The 23,808-nt window shown below is 39.3% G+C and overlaps 1 protein-coding gene across 3 annotated transcripts in view; it reads right to left on the reverse strand.

The window, feature by feature from the left end:
* Positions 1-5,578: 5,578 nt before the first annotated feature.
* The window catches only part of Crppa (CDP-L-ribitol pyrophosphorylase A), a 298,812-nt gene continuing 280,582 nt past the window's right edge, over positions 5,579-23,808 (reverse strand). For all 3 annotated transcript variants that reach the window (XM_016002468.3, XM_006983945.4, XM_076550761.1), the window contains one exon: positions 5,579-7,008. In XM_016002468.3, coding sequence (XP_015857954.1) covers positions 6,904-7,008 — 105 coding nt within the window. In that variant the 3' untranslated portion in view covers positions 5,579-6,903. The remainder of the gene's footprint in view (positions 7,009-23,808) is intronic.

The raw sequence follows: 23,808 nt of genomic DNA on the forward strand, positions 1-23,808 counted from the left end.
GGAAAGAAGGAAGGAAGGAAGGAAGGAAGGAAGGAAGGAAGGAAGGAAGGAAGGAAGGAAGGAAGGAAGGAAGGAAGGAAAAAGAAATTGGCTTGATCTGCAAGAGCCAGTCTCCGCTCCAAAAAAATTGTAGATTATTTTTTTGATAGAGTAAGAGACTTTGAATTATATTGGACCTCTCTTCTGGGTGTTTAGCGTAAAGAAAGATTTTATTCTCGCTCCTCCTTAAATGTAAGGATCATTAGAATCTGTGTGCCTTACTTACATAGTTTGAGTAAAGGATTGCATTATCCTTTCTGCCACCCCCTGCCACTTTGGTTAAAAAAAAAATTTAACCTTAGAATGTTGAATGGTTGAAAAATGCTGAATTTTCCAAGTGTGTAGAGATCTATCACAGATTACACCAGAAAAAAATGTAATTATGATTTTACAGCTATTATATTTTAAATAAATTGGGTAGCCAAGTGACACTACAAATTTTGTTTTTCAGTTTGGAGTTACTCCTTTAAAAAGTGAGTATAAGCAGTTTAATATGTCTACAATTCTCTCAAAAAAGTGAATATAAAAATGAATTTACAAATCAGAAATTCTAACTCCATAGTACTATTTTACAGTTTTGAACATTTATAATTTTTCAAAATTAATTTTATCTATATACTATATTTGCACAATGTCTGTTTGTCATGTATGTCTCAAGATTTAAGTGAAAGCTTGTGATTGTTGGAATGTGAAGAAACATTGTAATAATGGTTTTATATAGTTATAACTATAAAATTCCATGGCTTGAAGTGGAATCCCTTCATAAAATTTCCCCTCAAAATTACTTTTCTAAATGTAAGTTCAACAAAATTTGAAAGTTAAGATCAGAGAAACATGGAAAAATAAAAGCATATAATTCATCAGATGATTAGGTAATGAGAAATTGTGATTAAACATCTATAGCAATGACTTTAGAATATCAACTCCAATAAACATCAAAAATTAATGAAAAAAGAGATCGTGATTTGACAGAGAGTGGAGAGGGGTATATGGGAGGATTTGGAGGGAGGAAAGTAAAGGGGAAAGATTTGTGATTATAATCTCAAAAGTAAAAAATTTAAAAGTCATTAACCCTAAAATTTCCCAGCTACAAATAAGAGAAAAAGCAATGTCTAACTCAAATTTCATTTTACTAACATTCTGAGAGATTATGCAGCTGAATGTTGATATATTTCCTGAGGCCATTAGCTGCCATTCCCTAGGGAGTAAATAATATTTAAGTCAGTCTCTTGAGTTTCAGGAAGTTTTGATGCAAACTACACATTGCATATATAGTATGTTTATCAATTCAACAAAGTATTAAATGATACATTTTTAAACATTTGTTTATTTTGTTTTTAAAAGCATTTTGTTCTGTTTATGTAGCAAGTGATACCATTTAACAGTCTATAAATTTACAGGCTCATGGCATATACGGATGAAATTAGTACAGAATATAGTTCACTTCCCTGTATAAGAAAAAATGAGATATTTAGCAAACTAGAATAATTTCCATCACTTTAAGAGTAACTCCATGGTTTGGAGTGACTGGGACACACCCAAGCATCTGTCCTAGGCTGCTGGACTGTGGGTGCCACTGTGATGAACTATGTGGTGGAGAGATGGGACAGAAAGTGAAGCAGAGTGGTTTGTGGAGACAGGTAGAACTGAAGAGGCACAGCTGTGAGGAACACACTGATGTGAGAGACCTGTGCAGTCATCTGATGCCATAGTGATATTGGTCAGGACTGCCACCTGTTGCTACCAATGACCATTAGAATGGTTGTGGTCAGGGCTGCCACTTGAGGCCATGTTGATTTCTGAGCCAGGGCAGACACCGAGGGTCATGTCTGGGCCCTTGGTCCTGTTGTAGCTGAGGTCTGTGTTGCTGTCTGTGGCCCGTGCTACTATGACAGTCCATGGTCTGAGCTGCTGACTGAACCATGTTGATGTCCAAGCGTGCTGAGATGGTCCCTTACCAGCTGCAGGAAATCTGGCCCCACCCCTCACTCCTCCTGGAGCAGCATAGATAGGCAGTGGTATGGACTTGGGGAAAAGGGTCCCACCCCTTGCCAGGAGTGTGGGGGGGAGGGGATACACAAGATAACCAACTCAGCTACCATCCAGGCCCAGATTCATGAGCTTGAGTTAGCCCACTCCCAACACCTACTCTATTGATGAATGGCTAGGACACATGAAGGGTTCTGTGGACCCATAGCTGTAGGATCTCCAAGACTTGGAACACAGCACGATAGCTGAGAGGAGTCCTGGTGAGGGTCCAGTACTGATGGTGCAGCCAACACCAGAGGCCTTGAACAAGACCAATGACTCATTGCAATAAACATCTGCAAGTAAAGCTGTTTGGATAAAAGAGTGTACTGCATGACACATTGCAGTTTCCAATGCCATTGGGGGGATGAATATGTGACAGAGAGGCAGGAAAGACAGAGGAGAAGAATGGTACAAGTACGGTGGAACTGGAGACAGTGGAATGAGAGAACTCTGTGATTGATAGAGGATAAAGTCATTGCCCAGGTGAATTGGAGAGGGTTTTTACTATGTTGAAGTTGAAACCTTCCTTTTTGAAAAAGAAGAAAAAGGGGAAGTGCTGTGAATATTGCTCTATATAAATAAAGCACTGATTGGCCAGTGACCAGGCAGGAAGTATAGGTGGGACAAGGAGAGAGGAGAATTGAGGAAGGAGGAAGGAAAGAGGAGACTGCCTGGAGCCGCTGCGAGCGAGGACAAGGAAGATGTAAAGTACCGGTAAGCCACAAGCCACATGGCAAAATAAAGATTAATAGAAATGGGCAAAATATAAGAGTAAGAGATAGACAATGATAGGCCTGAGCTAATGACCAGTTTAAATAATGTAAGCATCTGTGTGTTTATTTTATAAGTGGGCTCTGGGACCGGCTGGACTTGGTGGCGTGAGCTGGAGAGAAATTCTCTAGCAACAACTAACAGCATGTGGAAACAGCCCCAGAGAAAGAAGTGTGTTGTAGTCAACAAAACTAAAAAGAGTTGGAGATTCAAAGAGCACTTTGACCACAGACATGGAGATGCAAAATTTGGAGTTTGCCCTGCTGATTTTAGATCTTGTCCAGTATTTCTTCACTATGTTCCTTTTCCTCCCCTTTGGAATGATAATGCATTTTCTGTGCCATTGTATGTTTCAAGTATGTAGTCTTCATTTTTTTATTTTGATTTTAAAGGGGTTATAGCTAAGAGATTACCTTGAGTCTCAGAAGAGACTTTGAAGTTTGGATTTTTAAACAGTGTTGAAACTGTAATAGACATGGGGACTTTTGAAGTTGGACTGAATGAACCTTTTGCTATGATATGGGGGCTAAGGGTTGTGGGTATTTGAATAAGAATGGCTTCCATAAGCTCACATATTTGAATAATGGAGTGGCCTTATTAGGATGTAATCTTTGTTGGGGTAGATGTGGTCTTGTTAGAGGAAATATGCCACCAGAGGTGGGCTTTGGGGTTTCAAATGCTTAAGCCAGGCTGTGGATCCAGATGTAGAACTCTCAGCTCCTTCTCCAGCACCATGTCTGTCTGCATGCTGCCATGCTCCCACTCTGACCTGTAAGCCAGCCCCAATTCAATGTTTCCCTCTATAAGAGTTGCTGTGGTCATGGTGTCTCCTCACAGCAATAGCAAACCTAACACACCTACAGAGATTGTTTCTCCTATGACTAGCTAAATCTGCTTCCTTGTTCAGCTGAATATAATAACCCATCTCCTTGTTCAGATGTGTAAAATAACCCTGTTTTGAGTTTGCAGGGACTGGGGCTTCTCTACCTGAGATCCCAGACCATGAATCCTAGCCTTTCTATGTGTCCCTGTATCTTTTTCTTCATTCCATCGCCGCTATAGTCAGGTCCATTGCTGGAGCTGTGATGGACATGGCAATAAGTCACCTCTTAAATGGAGTATTTTAATGTAAAATGTACTACTACTCTTTACCCATGTAAGCCATTGATCCCATTGCTCAGCTTTGAGTTTTTAAAATGAAACACTTTAAATCTTATTTAACTAAGTAGGATGAATTCAGAAGTAAATGTGTTTACAAAATTTTCCTACAACCATAAGCAATTTCAGCATAATCACTATTTTTAAGGGATTTTGGAAAATAAAGTCAGAATGGATAGGTTATTGAAGTAAATAAATTTACAAGATGGTGATTAAAATGTAAAATTACTTCAGGGTCTTTTAACAAACCATTTAAAATAAGATAATTTACCCTTATCTCTGAGTCACCAAGTATTAGTCCCCTCAATGTGCTAAGGCTGGATGGTGGTGATAGTTTCATCCAGCCAGAGATGCACCTAGCTCCTGCCTTTCCTGCCTCTCCATTTCCCAGTGCTCAGTACACTATCTTCTCATATCTCCAGCTGCTCTTCTGGATGTCCTTGCCAGGAGTCCCTGCCATATTAAGGCTTTGAGCTTAAACTGATTTCATTCTTCCTGAGGAAGCCCTGTCTCTCCCTACAATTCAGCTCTGGGACATTGGGCAAGTTAATTAAGATCCCGAAATTCAAATTCTTCACATAAACAGTGTCAGCTGGGCATTTCTTCTACATCTTCAATGTATGAATCACTAATCTACACCCTGGGTGAATGCCTGTACACTCTAATATCGTACTAAATAAAAATCTATGCTGAATGACCCAGCACTCTACAGAGCAATTTTGCTAATACATAGATGTGTTATGGTGTTAGGTGTTAATGCCACTCACTCTCAGTTTAAGCCTTGCTACCATCTTCCTTCTGACCTATGAGCACTTTCAAAGTCAATCCCTTTCATAGACTTCCCATGAGCTGAATATGCAATTCTTTTCAGGGCCTTTCACTCACAGCTGGCCACATCAACAGGAACACAAAGATCCTAACCAAATCTACACATTTCCACCTTTGTGAATTTGAGCTAACTGACTTACATTTCTTAATACAGAGAACAAATGATGAACTTACTAATTTATATTCATATTTACAATCAATAAACCCATTTCACTTTGGAAGAAGACCTGCAATAACTAATCCATGCCCATTCTATTCTACCCTCTATTATTTAAATGTAAAATATAAACTAAAGAGGGAAGATTATGGAAATGTATCACCTTCATTGATAGAAAAAAATCCATGCTTATAATTACAGGTCAGAAAGAAGAGTCTGGACTGTTTAGCAGTTGCTCTGCTGTTCCTGATGGGGGCACAGCTTTCTGCTGCTGCTGCTGCTGCTCATTCCCAATGGGCAATGGGGAAGGCCACCAAGCCACACGTTCTCGTGGCTTCAGCAAGCCCCTCCACAGTCCAAGAGAGTGAGTGCCACCTCCCCCAGCTTCTTATCTGATCATGTCTCTTCAGAGAAGACCACGCCCATTGGGCCAAAATGCTCTTTACTACTGGCTAATCACATTTCTGGCAGCAATAAACTCTGATACAATGCCAGTACTTGGGATTTCATTTACCATTCAAATGTGACACAATCACACTGATGTTATATTGAAACTCAAAAAATATAGAGGGATTCATTTAACATGTTATGGGAGACATTTCAGAAAGGTATTTTTTATTGAAAATCTTGAACAAACACATTTCATGCAGCTTTTATAATTTCTTCATACAGTGTAAGTCCAGCATATTGTGATTTAACATATTTCAATAAAATGAATTTATGTATAGAATAAAAAGCATTTTAATAACTGTATGTATATATAATTGTTCAACTCAACATAAAGGAAAATATTAAGAATTAATATGTATGGCCAATAGAAATTGGAAGAATAAAATCTTGATTTAGCAAGGCCACAGTTCCTACATCAAGATTAACTAGCTCCATATCACAGACTACCCTGCCTTCCAGAGGACCACAGCCAGGGACTGACACAACTCAGCCTTCATAAAGCTCTCCAGACTTTTCTGAAACAAACCTAGAAAAAGCAGAAACTCTTTAAAATAATGTCAAATAACATCTCATAATCCAAAGAAAACATACAATTAAAAAATGATAGGGCTGGGTGGTGGTGACGCATGCCTTTAATCCCAGCACTTGGGAGGTAGAGCCAGGCGGGTCTTTGTGAATTTGAGGCCAGCCTGGTCTACAGAGTGAGATCCAGGACAGTCATCAAAACTACACAAAGAAGCCCTGTCTCGAACCACCCACCCACCCACCCCCAAAAAATAGAAGAGTGGACAGGAATTCCAGGCTCTTCAGAGACTGAGAGCAACAGGAGGGAAAGGTGAAAAAAACTGGAGACAACCCAGTTCTTGTTTATACCCAATATTTCCAAGCCTTTTCTTTTTCTTTTGTGATATTGCTCCATTCACACTCAGCAAGTGCTTTCTCACTGAGTCAATTTCCCAGCTTCCCTTTTCTTTATAAGATGTGATGAATTCCAAAACAAGGCAAAAAGATATAATATCACATAGTGAGAAGACAATTTTAGAGTTCCGAATAATTCTGAAGCATATTCATTGTCTCCATCATAATGGCACCAATCTGTTAAGTTACATAGATTTAAGATAATAGCTAAGCTGTCTAAAGTCTCATCTCCTGAAGGGATAGCTCATTTGATCATTGAAATTGGACTCCCTGAAGGAGTGAGCAGGATCCTTACATAACGGCAGTATTTTTCATTCATCTATCTTTTTATGGTTGAAGCCATTTATTTATGTTTGACACACATAATTTCATGGACATGAAGACTAACCCATCTTGACAACCTAAACACACATCCTATAAGTGGCAAGATGGAGAAAACAACTAAACATCTCTCCCACACATGAGGGAGAGACAGTGAGGTGGGGAGGCAGGCACGAGGCGGAGTCTGGGGAAGTGTCCTTGGCAGCTCATCGATGACTGGTCTGTGTTCTTCATGCCACCAGGAGCTGACCAGCGAGTGCAGGACTTCTTTCTTTAACTAGGGCAGCTATGATGGAAGCACCTTGCTGTAAACTCTCTTGTAGTTTCTGCTCATCCTGGAAATAGAAGACAAAACAATAATATACAAATCAAAAGCAGAACACACGAATTTCAAAAACAACTATGATTAACACACTTAAAAAAACAAAATAAATCAATGTGATGTTTGCTTGGGAAAATGAAAGCAAAGGATGAGAGAAATGAACCAAATGTCTGGCGTAGACAAGAATAATTTTTGATAATCAAACATGACTGGTCTTATAGACACGTACCAGTGCTATAAGCCAGGTCATGAGACAGCAAATAAAGCCAAATTCCCATGCTAAAAAGTAAAGGAAAACAACCCACATTGAATTCATCAGCAGTTTATGTTCTCTCTATAGCTACGAGAACATTAATTCTAGGGCTACAGAGACAGCCCAGCGGTGAAGAGAACACTCTGCTCATTCACAGAATTCCCTTCCCAGGACCCACACCAGGCAGCCATAAACTCCTGTAGCTCCAGCTGCTGGAGGTCTGCTGCACTCTTCTAACCTCCACGGGCATTGCATACACACACATCCCCACAGAGATCGGCACCTCTACATGTCCTCAAGAGATAAAGACATTTTCAATGCTGCACGCCAATATTTGCATTTACAGGCATACACTTTTAAAGCACAGTTGGTGGACTTGAATAAGCAACAGTTCGTACTCAGTGCTACCATTCGCTCTATGCTTTGTAACAGCATACCCTCTCCTCCAATCACAGTCACTGCGTGGCGCTCACTGTTTGTCCTGTTACCCTGTTCACTTGCACAGCACTGCAAGATTATTTTGTGTGTGTGTGTGGGGGGGGGCTTGCAACTCTATTCTCTTGCAAAACAATAAAAATCTAACAAGTATTTGGCAATAGAGCATCTACTCTTTTTTAGTTTTGTTTATACCAATAGCAGGGCAAAGGTAAAAACTCATCTGAAAAGGGGAACATGGATTCCCATGAAAACACTGGAGGAAAGAATATCAGTTGTTAAAAAGATCCATTTGAGGATGGTAGATGTGTCAACTTGACTACATCTGAAATTAACCAAGACCCAAATTGCTGGGTACACCTGAGAGGGATTTTTTTTCTTAATTAAATCATTGGAAATTAGAAGACCCATGCCTAATCCAGATCTTTGAGGTGGGAAGATCTGCTTTTAATAAGAACCACACTTTCTGCTGGCAGCGTATATAAAGGACACAGAGAAAGGAAACACTCTCTCTCTCTCTCTCTCTCTCTCTCTCTCTCTCTCTCTCTCTCTCTCTCTCTCTCTCTCTCTCTCTCTCCTTGCTTGCTTGCTTGCTTGCTTGCCAACTTCTTTGGGATTCTAGTATATACTGAAGAGCAGCTGATATATCCAGCCTCATCCCGCATACTGAACAACTACTGGATTCTTGGACCTTCATTTGATAGACAGTCATTGTTGGACTAGCTGGACCACAGTCTGTGTGTGTGTGTGTGTGTGTGTGTGTGTGTGTGTGTGTGTGTGTGTGTGTGTGTGTGTGTGTGTATAATCTTAATTCTATGAGATCTATTCCTCTAGACAACCCTGACAATCCAACAGATTTATGGCAATTCTTTCTTCTTTTGTGCTTTGCTGTATTTTAAAAGATTTAATCACAAATTTATTTTAGGTTTCTCAGAAGCAAAACAAATTATATTAAATTTATTTTCAAGATGATTTACATTTAAATTGAATTTGCATCATGTAAAATCAATAATCTAGAATTTTATCTGAATTTTCAGAGAATATTTATGTCTACATATAATCTTCAATAGTTTTTGCAAAAAAAATTTTGTTTGGAAAATCCAGCCTTATTTAAGAGACAGCCAAAAGAACATTAGTAATTCAGCAATGTTAGTTTTCAATTGACCTAAGTCAATAGAATGTGAAGCAATATATTGTGGCAGTCAAGCTAAAAGTGACCACGTTTGTCCTTAGTTTTACTCAGTGCATGACAATTACTCAATGACATACTGAGAGCTTAACTGTCAGATTTTGGAAGTGTAAGGAATAACAACAAGGGAACCACACAAAATGACTATTTTTAGTGTTCTATATCCTTAAACTGCAATACTGAGCACCAGAATTTACCGTGAGTTTTACCTAGGAAATTTTGCTCATTTACTTTTCTACCACCTACAATTTCAAGATTGAGTTGAAATATAGTATACTTGTACAAAAGTTGTGTGCATGCACATGCACACACAAGTTCTAATAACCCTTATCTTTTTTCTCATCCAAATTATATTTTATTTTTGAAATTTAAAATTGTTATATTTCTTCCCTCCCTTAACCCCTCCATGGGCTCCTTCACTCCCTTTCAAATTAACAGTCTCTTTTAATTATTATTGATACACATGTATATGCATATATACATATATATGTGCATAAATATATAAATGCAACCTGCTGAGCCTGTTTATTGCTACTTGTATGTATGTGATTTCAGGACTAACCACTTACATTTGCATAGTCAATTAGGAAGTACCGAGAAATACTAACTCTGCCTCTCTTTGCTGTCCTTCTTTGCCTGTAGCTGTTTGTCTAGGGTTTGGGACCCTATGAGATTTCCCCCTTACACATTAGCATGTCCACTGCTGATGTCAAGCTTCAGGTCTTATTTAGGCAGCCACAGTATTGAAGTATCATGGATGTAGTTTTCCTGTCATTTCTAGAGGAATCAATCTCACTCGGGCATACTCTCTGTTCCTGTGGCTCTTATACTATTTCTGACCCTCTTCAGTGATGCTCCCTAAATCTGAGATATAGGGTTTGTGCTGTAAATATATCAGGTGCTCTCTGGTTTTGATCTGTTGTGGCTTTCTGTAATGGTTTTTGCTTGCTACAAATAGGAGCTTCTTTGATGGTTGCTGAGAGCTACAGCATAAGGATAAGTGGTCAGAATACAGTTAGGAATCATACTGGTTGAGTACAGTGACAGCAGTAAGTTCTCTTCTTAGAGCCATGATAACACTGGCCATGGGTAGGTGGCTAGGTTTCCATTACCAGGTATGATTTCCCTCATGTTCAGGGAGGCTTAAGTCCAATTAGACAGCTAATTGGTGCCAAGACATAAGAGCTACTATTGCACCTTTAATGAATATTTTTCTGCACTGGATGTGGTTGTTTGTGGTTTATTGTTGTGGATTATAGGCATCATAGCTGATTACTTCTCTTGGTAGCTTGCATAGCACCTTCGGGTAATTTGAAGGCCAACTCTCAGCTCAGAACCAGCTCGAGTCTTCCAAATCCTTTGTCCAAAGTGCAAGTTGTCCTCAGCAAAGAAACTTACCCTCAGCTTCTGGAAGGTAACCAATGAGAAAAGCAACATCCTATATTGTTTTAGGAGTCTCTTGGACTGCCTAATCAACAAAGTAAAAGGAGATTTCTCATACCTGGTACTGGGGTTTCTGTCATATAGTCCATGACTCTAGGGGGAATCATTATATCCCCAAGTGGCACACATCATTGAAAAATTATATATGTATACACACACTTTGTCTTCGTTATTTTGCTCTTGCTTTGACAAAACACTACGACTAAAATGGCTTAAAAGAAAGTGCTTCAATTGGCTTACAGTTTCCTAGGGTTATAGTTCATAGTGGCAGCAACTGCTGAGAGTTCACATCCCGATCCACAGTAGCAAGTAGATGGAGAGACGCTGGAAATGATGTAAGTCTTTTAATACCTCAAAGCCTACCACCAGGGAGACACCTCTTCCAACAAGGCCACACCTCTTAATCCTTCCCAAACAGTTTCACCAACTAAGGGTCAAGTATTAAAATATATGAACCTATGGGGGGCATTCTCCTTCAAACCACCACATACTTACATGTAATTTTAAATAAATATAAAACAATATGATTCCCTATGGCTTTTTCAACCCCCCTTAGTGTTATTTATCTTTCCTCCATTGCCCTTCTTCTGCATTGGTCTCCATCCCCTATGCCCAATTAAGCCTCACCCACTTCCCTATACTTCCCTTCCTATCACTTGTACACTGCTCTTTGTAGAACTTGCCCTAAAAAATTATCTTTTTAACTGATAAGGCAATATTCTAATTTTATTCCACAGCAATTAAGTTTTGTGTGTAGAAGCCTACAGGTCTTATCCTATGTGTGTGATTTGTTGTCTGTTGATGAATTGATTGTCTCATGTCCATCATATCTTTCACCTTCTGACCAGAAGTAAGTCTTGGGGCAGAAATCCTTATGAGACTTCTAAGCCTCTAGTGAGCTTTTTGAAAATATTTGATTCTTTAATGTCACCAGAGCAATCCCTCCTCAACTCCTGGCAGCTCTTTTCCTTTCTCCAGTTCCATCCTGACATTTACAACAGGAAAAGCTCCTGTTCCAAAATTAATTTGCACAGAAGTGGCATTCAGAAAGCACAACAGTGGCTGAGATCATAAGAGCTGTGTCTTCATCACTCTTTTCTTACTCGCTGTCCCTTTTAATTGTGACAAAAGGCAATTTTTGGAGAAACTATTTCCAGAGTACTTAAAGTAGATCTCTTTAAAAAGTGGATTCAAAATGTTAACTCTCATCACTGTAAGTATGCAGATGTCAACACTTGAAGACGTGTAATTATGTTTATGTTAGGCTGTGGGAATAAAACATGTAGGTTTTTAGAGCTAAGTTTCAAAGAATAGCAGGAAAGGCTATGTCATTGTTCTCCCAATCTTTACAGAAAACACGAAAGGAAATTTTTGAGATATTCATTCTCCATACACACCACTCCTAAGGAATGCAATGAATTTTGCTGAGAACCATAAAGTTAAAATATATGAATATATATTTAGGCTTCAGATGTCTCAAGAGATTTAAAAATCCCTCCAGAAAAGTAAACATTGTATTGTCTAGGCAAATTCCAAATCCAAACCCAAAAGTGAACTCAGCTTCCTGGAGCTACAAAACTACTCATAAATTCAGGTTGCTTATACTTTGCTATTAACACCCTTCACTTTTATCAATCTTGTTTTGGTAAACGCATAACATTAATTCTTATGTTCCTAAATCCTTCAAATACCTTAAACAAACACAACTGTTAAGACCATATCTGTACATATGTTTGGCTATATCTATTAATTCCAAACAGAAAGCAAAAATATCAAACAGTAGATTTTATAAACCTTTAATCGTCTTGTTACATTAATTAATATCATCAATAATATCAAATCAGAATTACTTGGTGCTGTTTTTACATGTGTTTTGCAGATATGGGGAGAGGTCTAGTGGTGACACACTGTCATCTAGTGGACATAGGCTTAAGTGTTCAGGGCAGGTCAAAGTAATCACCCCTTGACAGGTTAGAGAGAAAAGGAAATGGGCCTTTCTAAAAGAAAAGCATTTAAAGTAGTCATATTCTTATTATTACCTGATTTGGTTTATTTAATATATTATTGAAAAGGTTATAGTTCATTATTCAGAACAAACAAAAATAGATGTGTGTGTGTGTGTGTGTGTGTGTGTGTGTGTGTGTGTGTGAGAGAGAGAGAGAGAGAGAGAGAGAGAGAGAGAGAGAGAGAGAGAGAGAGAGAGAGAGAATTTCTACTTTCTCCTGTGGGGAAAAAGATAACCTAACTCTGCAAAGTCTAAGTAATAAATATTATGGAAAATACATTTGGGGTCACTGATAATCAGCCACCATACATAGCTTCTGTCCCCCTTATTTTCTGCCTAATGCAGGTCAATTGGTGCTCAGTAAGCATTTGTGAGATGGGATAATGATTAACAATGGGATACCCAGGGTTATTAACTATAAAACACAAAGGAACGCTTTAGGAGGCACCACCAGTACTTTGCTGAATAGGAAAAAGAAGGAAGTGATAACAAAGGCGCTGATTAAAATCGGGGAAATGTGGAAGGGGAAACCCCAGATGTCTGGCCGGAAGAAAAAGCAGTTAATTGCTGTGTCAATTGCTTACAGAGCTGGAACTTGTCACACAATTCTGCCTCATTGTCTTATCAATCACTCATAGTATCAACTTTGTAACACAATGAATCTGAAAAGGTGATCTCTCATACATTGTATTCTTTGGCTAGCAAACTACTGTGAACCTCTACAACTCACTCAACAGTGACCCAGGCCACTCATTTTCCACTCTGACATTCTCTCCCGACAGACTCCAAGCTCAGTCTGTCTGCACAGCGTCACGGTGTGGCCCACAGTGCTCTAATGTGTCTCAGCCTCTTGGTTTTGCCTGTAGCTACACGAAAGCCCACCAGGAACTGGTTACATTTCACTGAGACTTACTCTCATTAGCATTCCATCCTCTCATTCCAGAGTACCCACAATCAACCTGATGCAAACTTCTGACATCCTCACTTACTGATATTATTTATGAATGACGTCATAAGAGAATTTGGAATCCACTTTTGTGGTTGTGCCTCTTTCTCCAGGAAATGGCTTCCCAATAACTGTCTTTCTAATACACATCAATTTTCAAAGACTCAGCTCTGACAGCTTCCTTCAAAAAGTACTCTACACATCAGCAATTTGTTTCTATATTTTCACTCAAAATGTCTTACTAGAATTTTTATAGTTATCATATTTACAGGTTTTCCTTCTTAGTTAAGTCATAAAGGAGTTGTATTCTACACTCCACATGCTATATTCATTGTACTCACTCTATATGTTCATGTACATATCTGTAGGTAATTTGATCACCCAATTCTCCAAAGGTCAGGTTTTACAGAAGACTAAGACAACTATGATACATTGGAATTTTTAATTAATATATGTCATGTTTGAAATAACCAATAAGTCATGTGCAACTTTTGACAGAGTGACATGCCATTATCATGTACCAAATTCACGCTTGCAACCCATGCAATGGTGTTACAAGGGGGAAAATTATGAGAAAAGTTTCATGTTTTAATCCAGTTTGCAGTTCTGAGTTAGACAGCATTCACAGTTTCCTGAAGCCTGCAGGCCACAGGCTGAATACATCCACTACTGTATTTCATTGAGCAGCTGGAAAACATGTAAAAAACAAGGAATTTGTGCTACATTCCCCCTCTTATGAAACAACCGTGGTCTGAGAATTATGCATAATGGACAGCAATGAGGATCTACTCTTCTGCACTATATTAAATGCCAAGGATCCATCACATGAGAAGCACCATTTCACATAAGGTAGGTGCACAAGCAGGAAATCCACACATTAGGTACTGGTTGGCAAATAACATGAAAAGAAACTTAGCAAAAGGGGGCTGGAGAGACAGTTCAGTGTTTAAAAGCATTTGCTACTTCGCAGAGGACCTGGGTTCAATTCCCAGCACCCATGTGGTGGCTCACAACCATCTGTCACTCAAGTTTCATGGGATGTGACACTTTCTGTTCTCAGGCACCAAGCCCACACGTGATACACAAACTTACAAAGTACTCATACCAAAACACAGAAATTAAAAAAAAGTCACCCAATGACACCAACGATTATCTATGTTCAGATGATGCCTTCGATTCAAAGATAAAATGATGAATGGTCAAAGAAATGGATTTTTAAAGCTTTTTTTTTTTCATATATAGATGGCAGCAGGGGAACAGGTAAATTTCTTTTTTACTTATGTGTATGTGTGCGAGCCTGCATGAGTACACGTGTATACTTACGTGTGTGCCATGTGTGTGCAGAAGCTGGGGGAGGCTAGAAGAGGGTGAGAGATCCCCTGGAACTGTAGTAACTGAAGGTTGTGAGCTGCCATGTGCATGCCGGGAACTCACACCTCCGTCCTCTGCACGCTTAATTGCTGAGCCATCTCTCCAGCCAAGCAGTAACAACTTCTACTGAGGCAGAAATTATAATCATTCGTGTAGCACAAATCTTAAAAGGTCTTATTAATAAAGACAAACCTGGAGCCAGGTATTGGGGTGAATGCTGGAAGATCAGAGAAGCAGAACAAGCCACAGCTAACCTCACCTCGCCAATTCCTCAGCTAATCTCGTTTCCTCAAACTGGAAGCCTCTGTGAGCTCATCCGAATGGATCTCAGTTGAACTGTTGATCAAAAGCCTAAAAGCTTAACCAGCTCTAGTTCCTGGTCCTCACGCCTTATATACCTTTCTGCTTTCTGCCATCACTTCCTGGGATTAAAGGCGTGTGTCACCATGCCTGGCTATTTCCAGTGTGGCTTTGAACTCAGAGATCTCAATGGATCTCTGCCTCCAGAATGCTAGGATTAAAGATGTGAGTGCCATCATTTTCTGGCTTCTATGTCTATGTAGCGGCTGTTCTGTTCTCTGACCCCAGATAAGTTTATTAAGGTACACAGTATATTGGGGAACACAATACCACTACAAGACTGTTCTCACAGAAGAGCTTCAAATGTGTATTTCTAAATTTCACAAGAGAACTAAGAGAAAGCAGTATAATTCTAACATGCACTCTTAGTAGGAACAATTGCGTGTGATTTTTGTTAACAGTTTTTGAATATTTATAAAATTTAGAAAAACCCTCTGGTTAAGAACTGCTATAATCTCAAGTGTTCAACAGGAGGAAAGTAAATGCCAGGTTTTCTCTAAAAATATGTTTACCATTGTTTTAAAAAAAATCAATATCCTTCCAAGAAAAAAAAAAAAAGAAAAGAAAGCGGTGAGCTGCAGCCTGCAAAAAGAATTCTAGTCTAGTTTGGTCTGTTTTGTCAGGCTCAGCCTGAAAACTAACCCAGCCAAGTCCCTTCCTCCATGGGAGCAGAAGCAACTGTTCCCAAGGTCAGGGCTGGCACACATGTTTCTCCCTGATCTGTTTCCAATCAAGAGGATGCAAAATGAATTGAGCACACAAGAATAGTTCCTCAGGTGGAAAGAACTCCGTGCATCGCCAGGTCACACATCTTCGCTAAAATGATGCTTTGGAATGGAACAAGGAAACTTGGTAGATACATATTTTCATTCTCAAGGATATAAAGAAGATGCTTCAGCCAAAGACACAAAGAGATCCAATGTCAGTAAAAATGTCTCCAAGACAGAAAATAAATGTATGTTGAATTAAAAACCAATTAGATGCAATATCCTGCCTAATCTTGTTATAGGAAACTGGCTTACATAAAACAGGCATGAAAACATCTGTATCTCAGAAAAGTAAAGGGAAATAAAGAAAGTAGTGACAGGAAAGTGATGGTATTAGCTCCAGATATGTAAAAGAAGCTGAGAAAAAAGACAACAGATAATGAAATCATTATAAAGGTAAAAAAGAAAAAAATGTGAGTTGGATTAAGTTCAGGATCTGCTAAAAGATCCCATTTGGTAAGCTCCAAAATCAGCAAAAGAACACTAAGGAGAAGTTTCATGCAGATGATGCTTTCACACTTAAAACATAAAAATGCAGCTCCTTCCAGGAAAGAGCATAGTGTGCTCTTAACCCACAAAAAAAATACAGGTATGAAACAGGAGGCTGGGAGGGAAAGATTATTCCTGAAGACTTAGAGTTGTTAACAAAGATGGAGGAGTCACTGTGCTGTCCCAGTGAAGTCAGAAGGCATCCCAGCTAAGTGAGCCTTAGCTACAGAAGACAAGAACTAAAAATCCCTTTGTCAGGATGAAGTAAGTTCAGAGGAGAACAGAAAGAAAATCCTTTCATCCATTCGATGATTCAGAAACCCACACAATCTGTTTATGGAGATGTGGTTAGATATGGGCGAGAATTTTCTGTTGTTTGGTTTTGTTTTGTTCATATGGATTATGTAGTCAGATAAATAGGTAAATGTATACATGTGTTCATAATTACATGTATAAATAAAAGACTAGGAGAGTTGAGCATCAAAATGAATTTACATTAGAATTTCCAGATGCAAAATTAAAACCTAATCTCTACAATATATTTAAATAAGTGAAGTCCTAAAATAGGCAAACAGTCTCAAACATGAATGTGACTGGAACATCTCAAACACTGCAGATTTGAAGCAGTATCGACATACTCAAGACTTTATCGAATTTAAGGAAAAAAGGCTCAGAAATAGATCAAATAAGAAATTAAATAGAGTGGAAGTGAAAATTAATAAAACTAAAGAAAGAGTTGAGGAAATTATGCAAAAAAGTAAGAGAAAGCAACAAAACAGAGACTAAGAGGGGCGGTAAGGGGCGCAGAATACATCACGCATGTCTAACAGGCCTGCCATCAGACCTGTACACAGGAGGAACGGAAACAATGGGGAGTGATGTGTAAAGGTTTATTGCTGAAATTATTCTTAGTCTACAGATTCAGTCATAAATGAAACCCAAAGAATCTTGGGGTAGCTGAGAGGAAAATAAACAATCATGCAGGTAAATATTGGGGAACCCCGGGCACTAACTCTACAGAGAGCTTTCAGTTCGCTGGGCAGACCCGCCAGCAACGGTGCCGTCAGCCATTTTTGTCACTTCAACAGCAGTGCCAAGAATCAAACAGCAGTTTATTCCAAGTGACAAAACAAAATCAAACTAATCTTCTCCCTAAGCTACCAAACTAGCTATAAATGCTACTTTTGAAAAGTTACAATCGCTGCCAGATGAGCGAAATACATTTCTTACACTGCAGAGTCACCCAGGCACATGGGAACAAATCTCAGAGTAGAAGCCTAGGAGACAGGAAGAAATGGAAAGTGAGAAATAACTTTAAAATAAATGCATACATCTAAAACACCAAGCATGTTCTAGGAAATAATTAAAATAACAGCTAAATTTATAAGATAATTTTTAAAAATTACAATATTGGTAAGAAATATGTTCATTGGGAGATGAACACTCAAATGAGTTAAACATGAGTGAAATGAAAGCAGGCTAACTAAAATATTAAACAATCATACAAATATGGAGAGTAAATCTCAAAATGTCTGGAAGCAGGATGAGAAACTTCTAAATTGGAAGAAAATAAAGGGGCAAGGAACAATCGAGGCTTGCAGGGGGCTAAGGCCAGTGCAATGCTCTCAGTCTTTTCTCCAGAAAACCATGAGAAGATCAAGTGAACCTCTCCCCCACTCGGCATACAACATGATGACAGGAAAATCCCAAACTTCAAAATGACTTAGTTAGAGGAAAAAGAAAACGTTCTTTAAAAAGTTCTCATGCCCCATCCTCTCATAACCTTGGCAGCAACTAGGAGAAGGCTGCAAATACATGGACAGAGGAAAGCTGAAGGGATAACATAGGTGTGAAAATACAGACACGTGACATGTGTGAGGCCATCACCTGTGGGAGAGGAGTAAGCACGGCTCAGATTGATTGGCTGCCTTCCTCTGGGACAGAAGTACACACAGAGAGGAACAGGAATCTGTGATACCCAGTGATGAAGGGAACAAGAAGTCAGATCCACAAAGCCAGGATCTAGAAGCACAGTGAGAACCAAGCAACTGGAAAACACAAAACTCCTGCCTCTAAATTCACCCAAGAAAGCCACTGGGCTTTGCTACTATAACAGAAGAGGGCAGCATTGATTTAGGTAATCAAGGCAAACCCACAGGAAGAGGAGAGAATGGAGTCACCTAAATTGTCACACAAGAGGGAATACTTGACCAACTCCATTCATGGATCATCCTCCACCCCGGAAATTAACGATGAAGTGGAAGAGTGTAGATGATACTGTAATCTGGGGAGCACTTTCACGTAACTCCCACTGCCAACACACCATGTCACTTCCACACACTCCACTTAGAACAATTAGAATATGGGAAAACTCCAAAATGGGTTTGTAAAGACAGCAACTGAGCCAGCGTGTGCTATAAGTAAATAAATTGAAGGAAGCCACAAATAAAATAGATTTGATTCCGTACTCTATGAGAGGGACAAAGCTATTCTACCGTGGCTATTAAACTTGCTCCTCCAGAGGCATGGGTTAGCAGTCCTGCAGTACAGTCCTGTGTATTCTAGAGAGAAATGATAAAAAGATACATTGGAGAAAAAAGTTATGTATAAGAAAGGAAGCCTAGGAAGGCTTCTCCCATTGCTTGAGGCTGAAATGTCAAAGGATCCGCTCTGTATGGTCAGGTTAGATGTGAGTGGATCTGCTCTGTGTAGTCAGGTTAGATGTGAGTGGATCCGTTCTGTTTACACAGGTTAGATGTGAGTAAATCCATTCTGTTTAGACAGTTTTATACTAATACAAACACACACACATAAAAGCAGTCATGGATGGATGTGCTCCATGTATAGAGGTATACATAATTTCCAATTTCTTCCTCCATAAAGGGACTGCAAACGATGACGACACAGGGGGTGGTGAGCACCCCTGTTTGCCCTGATCATGGTCTCTTAAAAACCATTCTCTAAAGCAGAAAGCTGGATCTCCTTGGGAAGCTGCTGGCTCTCCAGGGGAATGGGAAAAAGAACAAGAGCCTCTGGAGTGTCGAAAGGAGGTACTCAACAGTGTTGACAAGCAAGACAACAGGAAGGCAACAGGACACGCTCCCAATAACTGAAACTGGGGTGATCTGAGCAACAAAAGCTTGAAACTTTAGAGCACAATAAAAAAGTAAAGTAAAATAAACCAAAGACCCCTATTAGTCCACTCAGAAAGCAGAAGGGAGAGGAAAGAACGAGAAGAGAATGGGGTGTGTAGGCAAACAATGGCATAGAAGAGAGCTCTTCCTCACTGCAGAGCCCCACTTAACACCAGAATGGAGTGGAAACAGAATCCCACCATTTGATAAGCAATACTATATATGTTTCCATTAAGAATTACTGATTATATTAAAATTGGTGTGCAAAGTATGATTGAAAATTGGGATACTTATACAGTCTCAAGAAATCTCCTGAAAAATAATTGTATATTCCAAAAGACAAAATAAAATTTTAGTAGAGATATGTACCACATTAATCTACTGATCTAAGTTGGTATTAATAATGAGCTCTTCATATGATACACTGAGGTGGACAAAATATACTATGCTATTCTTGTGGAAAATACATGTCCTGAGCTCACTCATGAGAAAACAGTACAGAAACTGCCCTTCTTCTGTTGCTATAGTAAAAATTCTGACCAAACCAATCTGGGGGAAGAAAAGGTTAATTTAGTTTATACGTCATCACAGTCCACTATCAAGGGAAGCCAGGGGAAGAGCTCAAACAGGAAGCTGAGACCATGGAGGAATGCTGCTTATTGGATCCTTTTTTCTAGCTTGCTCGGCTACCTTTTTCTATATAGCCCACATCCATGTGCTCAGCGGTGGCCATGCCCACAGTGGACTGGGCTCTTTATTAATTAGCAATCAAGAAAATGCAAAGCTAATGGAACTAAATTCCTCAATTAAGAGTTCATCTTCCCAGTTTATGTCACATGAGAAAAAAAAATCTAACCAGCATAGAAACCTAGTTGGCAACATTACAAAAAATAATTATGTGACATTCATCAAAGTACAGGCTGAGGCAGGGAGAGAGAGTGTAAGGGGTACGAGTGCCTTGCTATATAAGTATGAGAACCCCAGGCTAAAGCCCTGGAAATAGCATAAAAGTGAGACACGGACATATGCATTGCACTGAGTCCAGACAGAACTGGCTGTGTGTATGAAGGAATCAAGGCGGGGAAGGAAGTTGGGAAGAGAACAGTTGGGGCCTGCTGTTCAGCAGCCTCACTCCAGGTTCAGTGAGATACCCTATCTCAAGAGAACACAGCAGGCAGGGATAGAGCAGAGCACTGGGCATTCTCCTCCAGCCTCCATGCTCCCAACACACACACACACACACACACACACACACACACACACACACACACACACACACACATCAGTAGTGAATACACAGACAAATAAAAATTTCAAAGTGCATGCTCCTAGAAGGCCAAAGATATACCTTCAAATTAAAGGAGTCGACAAGACAAAATGCAACATTGGTTCCAGAACAAGAAAAAGAAGAAAGCTATTTGAAGGTTAGATAATGGAGTTACATTAATGTTAATTTCCAAGTTTACATAATCTGATGAAGTAAGATATTCTCTCTCAAAGCAGACATGAATGCCTTGTACTGTTCTTAAATTCTTTTGGTAAGATTGAAACATTTTCAATATAAAAAGTTAAAAATGACCAAAATATTAAAAACTGAAATCAGTTACCAGTTAAGAAAAAGCAAGGCAAAAACAAATGACCAGGTGAATAAAATAAATCCAAATATTTTTCTAAATGGACAAAGCTGACAGAAACACAACATTTGTCAAGTAGGACGAAAAATGGAAAGCCACAGTTGACACCCAAGGGCATGGGGCTGGACTTCACGGGACTAGAAGACATTCAAAGACCAGCCACTCATCCAAAGAAAGCTTGGGTCTCTACAGTCATGAGAAGACTTTAGAGCAGACAGCATATCACAGATGTGCATGTATCTGTGTGTGTACATGTGCATGTGTGAGTCACCGATCATAGGCTTTGCACGCATACAACAACCTAGTCTATTTTGGACTAACCTGGTGGGCCAGGAAGACATCCATGAAAAGACAAAGTAGAAAGTGTGTATGTGAGTCTGAACATGGAAGTGTTATCTGCAAATGAAACACTGGGAACCAAAAAATGGGAAAAGTCCCCAAGATTCACACTGGCCAGTGAGCTTGAATCATGCCAGAAGTGGGGTTAGCATGGAGTTCAAGAGAGAAACTACATATATAGGAAGAAATGCAAGGAATTACATACTGTGATACTTGGGACGTTTCAAAAGTCACAAATAAAAAGGCAACTTGGTGGCCTGTGCTTACACGGTAACAAAGACTTGGACTGATCAAGCGAATTCTCTTTGAAGTCTTTGCTCCTCACATGCCTCATCCAGTTTTAGCCAATATCTCCTGCCTTATCAGCCACTGCCTCTGATTCAATTCCTTAGCTTCCCCCTCCTCTAGAGAATAGCTGGCCACCCTAGCCTGCTTCTAGTAAGAATTTTTATCAAAATTGCTTAACAAAAGCCCCTCCTTTAGTGTTTTTAGTTTGTTTTCTGTTTCTGTTATTGTTTTGTTGTTTAGCATAGTCTCACCCTGTAGCTTTGGCTGGCCTGCAACTCACTATTGAGGGTGACACCTCAATCTCCTGAGAACCCACCTGCCTCAGCCCCATGAGTGCTAGATTTATAGCCATGAAGCCAGGTTGTAGGTAATCTTACATACAATCACATCATTGTATATTACAGATAGCAGAGTTTGAATTAAAAAACGGTAGAGAAACCACAGATGGCTAGAATAAAACTTCCTTTTGTTTGTACAGTCTCAGAGGACAGAGGGAATGCTATGATGCCACTGTCTCCTCATCTGCACTTCTGTCCACTGCCTTCCCATGCTGCACATTCCTGGGGTGTATCAAGCTCCGGCCAGTTACTCCACCATGGAGACCTGCTACTGCTATGGTCCCTGGGTACAGCTTTTCACACCTCAACAAGTGCCGGGATCATTTTTCTTTAGTATTACAGAAAAGTTCAGTTCATAGAGATAAAGATGGACAGTTTAACAGGAGATAAAGCAAAGCAACCAATAATTCCACAAAGACAGGATTTTTAAACATATATCAAAACCTTGGCGTGTGAAAAGGAAATGAAAATTACACTGAGTTTTTCATTTTCCACAGACAAGCCAATCTATTTTAGGTCATTAATGGTTTTAAATTAATATAAAGTCAAATGTGACTATAAAACACAAACTACCAGCAGTAAAACAGGATTATATAACTCAAAGTCACATGGGAAAGGGTAGCAGAAATATAACAAACTCTACAAGGTAAATTCCATTATTTGAACACTCATCCAAAGGAAGGAAAACAGCTTTTTCCAAAGCTATATTACTAATTGATGAAAACCAGCGATTCCAAACCAGAGGCCAAATCTATAGAGCTTCCCCATTCAACAAAGGTACCAGAGATGACAGTCATATCAATGACCAAATCTATAGAGTTTCACCATTAAATAACAGCATCAGAGACAGTCTTATCAACGAAAGCATGATTCTAAATGACTTAAGATTAAATATTTCTCCCCACCCTATCCATGATATTCTGTCTGGATATTTTACCCATGTTGACCTTGAAATCACAATCTTCCTGTTGACTTCTGGGATTATAGGTATGAACCCGGGTGTGTAGCTCCATAATTGTGTGTGTGTGTGTGTACATATATAAAATAATATCAAATATAACTGCTCTTTTTAAGCAGCAGCATTAGAAAATTCACTATGTGGTATATCACATATTCACAGCTCCAAAACCATTCTTCACAATTTACAAGGCTTAGTTATGTTTTATGGTATGAATACAAACTAGTGAGAGAACTAAATTCCCATGGTCAATAATAAATCCCCAACTGGACAGCTGAAATACTCATGAGTCAAGGATTTGTAACTTCTAGACAAAAGCTAAAAGTACATATGTTTTACAAAATGATAAAGAAATAAAAGGGAAAGGGAGTCTGTAAAACAGATGTAGTGGACCTAAAGCAAATATTTACTGAGTCAGATGTCATTTTCTGTTACAGTCATGTGGTCATGCGTATACATTACAAAGGTAGGCAGGAAGTCTTGTCAATGTCAGAAACTGTCAGGCCACAAGGTGATAAGCCATGGGGGACAACAGATACCAGAGCCCAGAAAACAGAGCAAAGGCAAAAATAAAACTTTAAACCAAAACATGCATTGATTTGACGGTCACGGTTGGTGGGGTTTGGCAGGCTCCCTGGCAGGATCTGTTTTATATTGAGAAATAACGAACATCTGCTTTCTCTGCCGACATGTTTGCAGTGAGGTGTAGGACACAGGAAAGACGAAGCAGCATTTAATTGTTGCTCCAGCATTAGAATAAGCTGAAAAAGATCTGGGCAGAACGCAGAGAGCAGCACATTAGAACTCTCTTGTGGCGCCCTGGAAACCCTACAAAGGAAATGCTAACATGTTTTCCATTCTCTC

This window comes from Peromyscus maniculatus, chromosome 14 (genome assembly GCF_049852395.1).
Source record: "Peromyscus maniculatus bairdii isolate BWxNUB_F1_BW_parent chromosome 14, HU_Pman_BW_mat_3.1, whole genome shotgun sequence".
Lineage (NCBI taxonomy): Eukaryota > Metazoa > Chordata > Mammalia > Rodentia > Cricetidae > Peromyscus > Peromyscus maniculatus.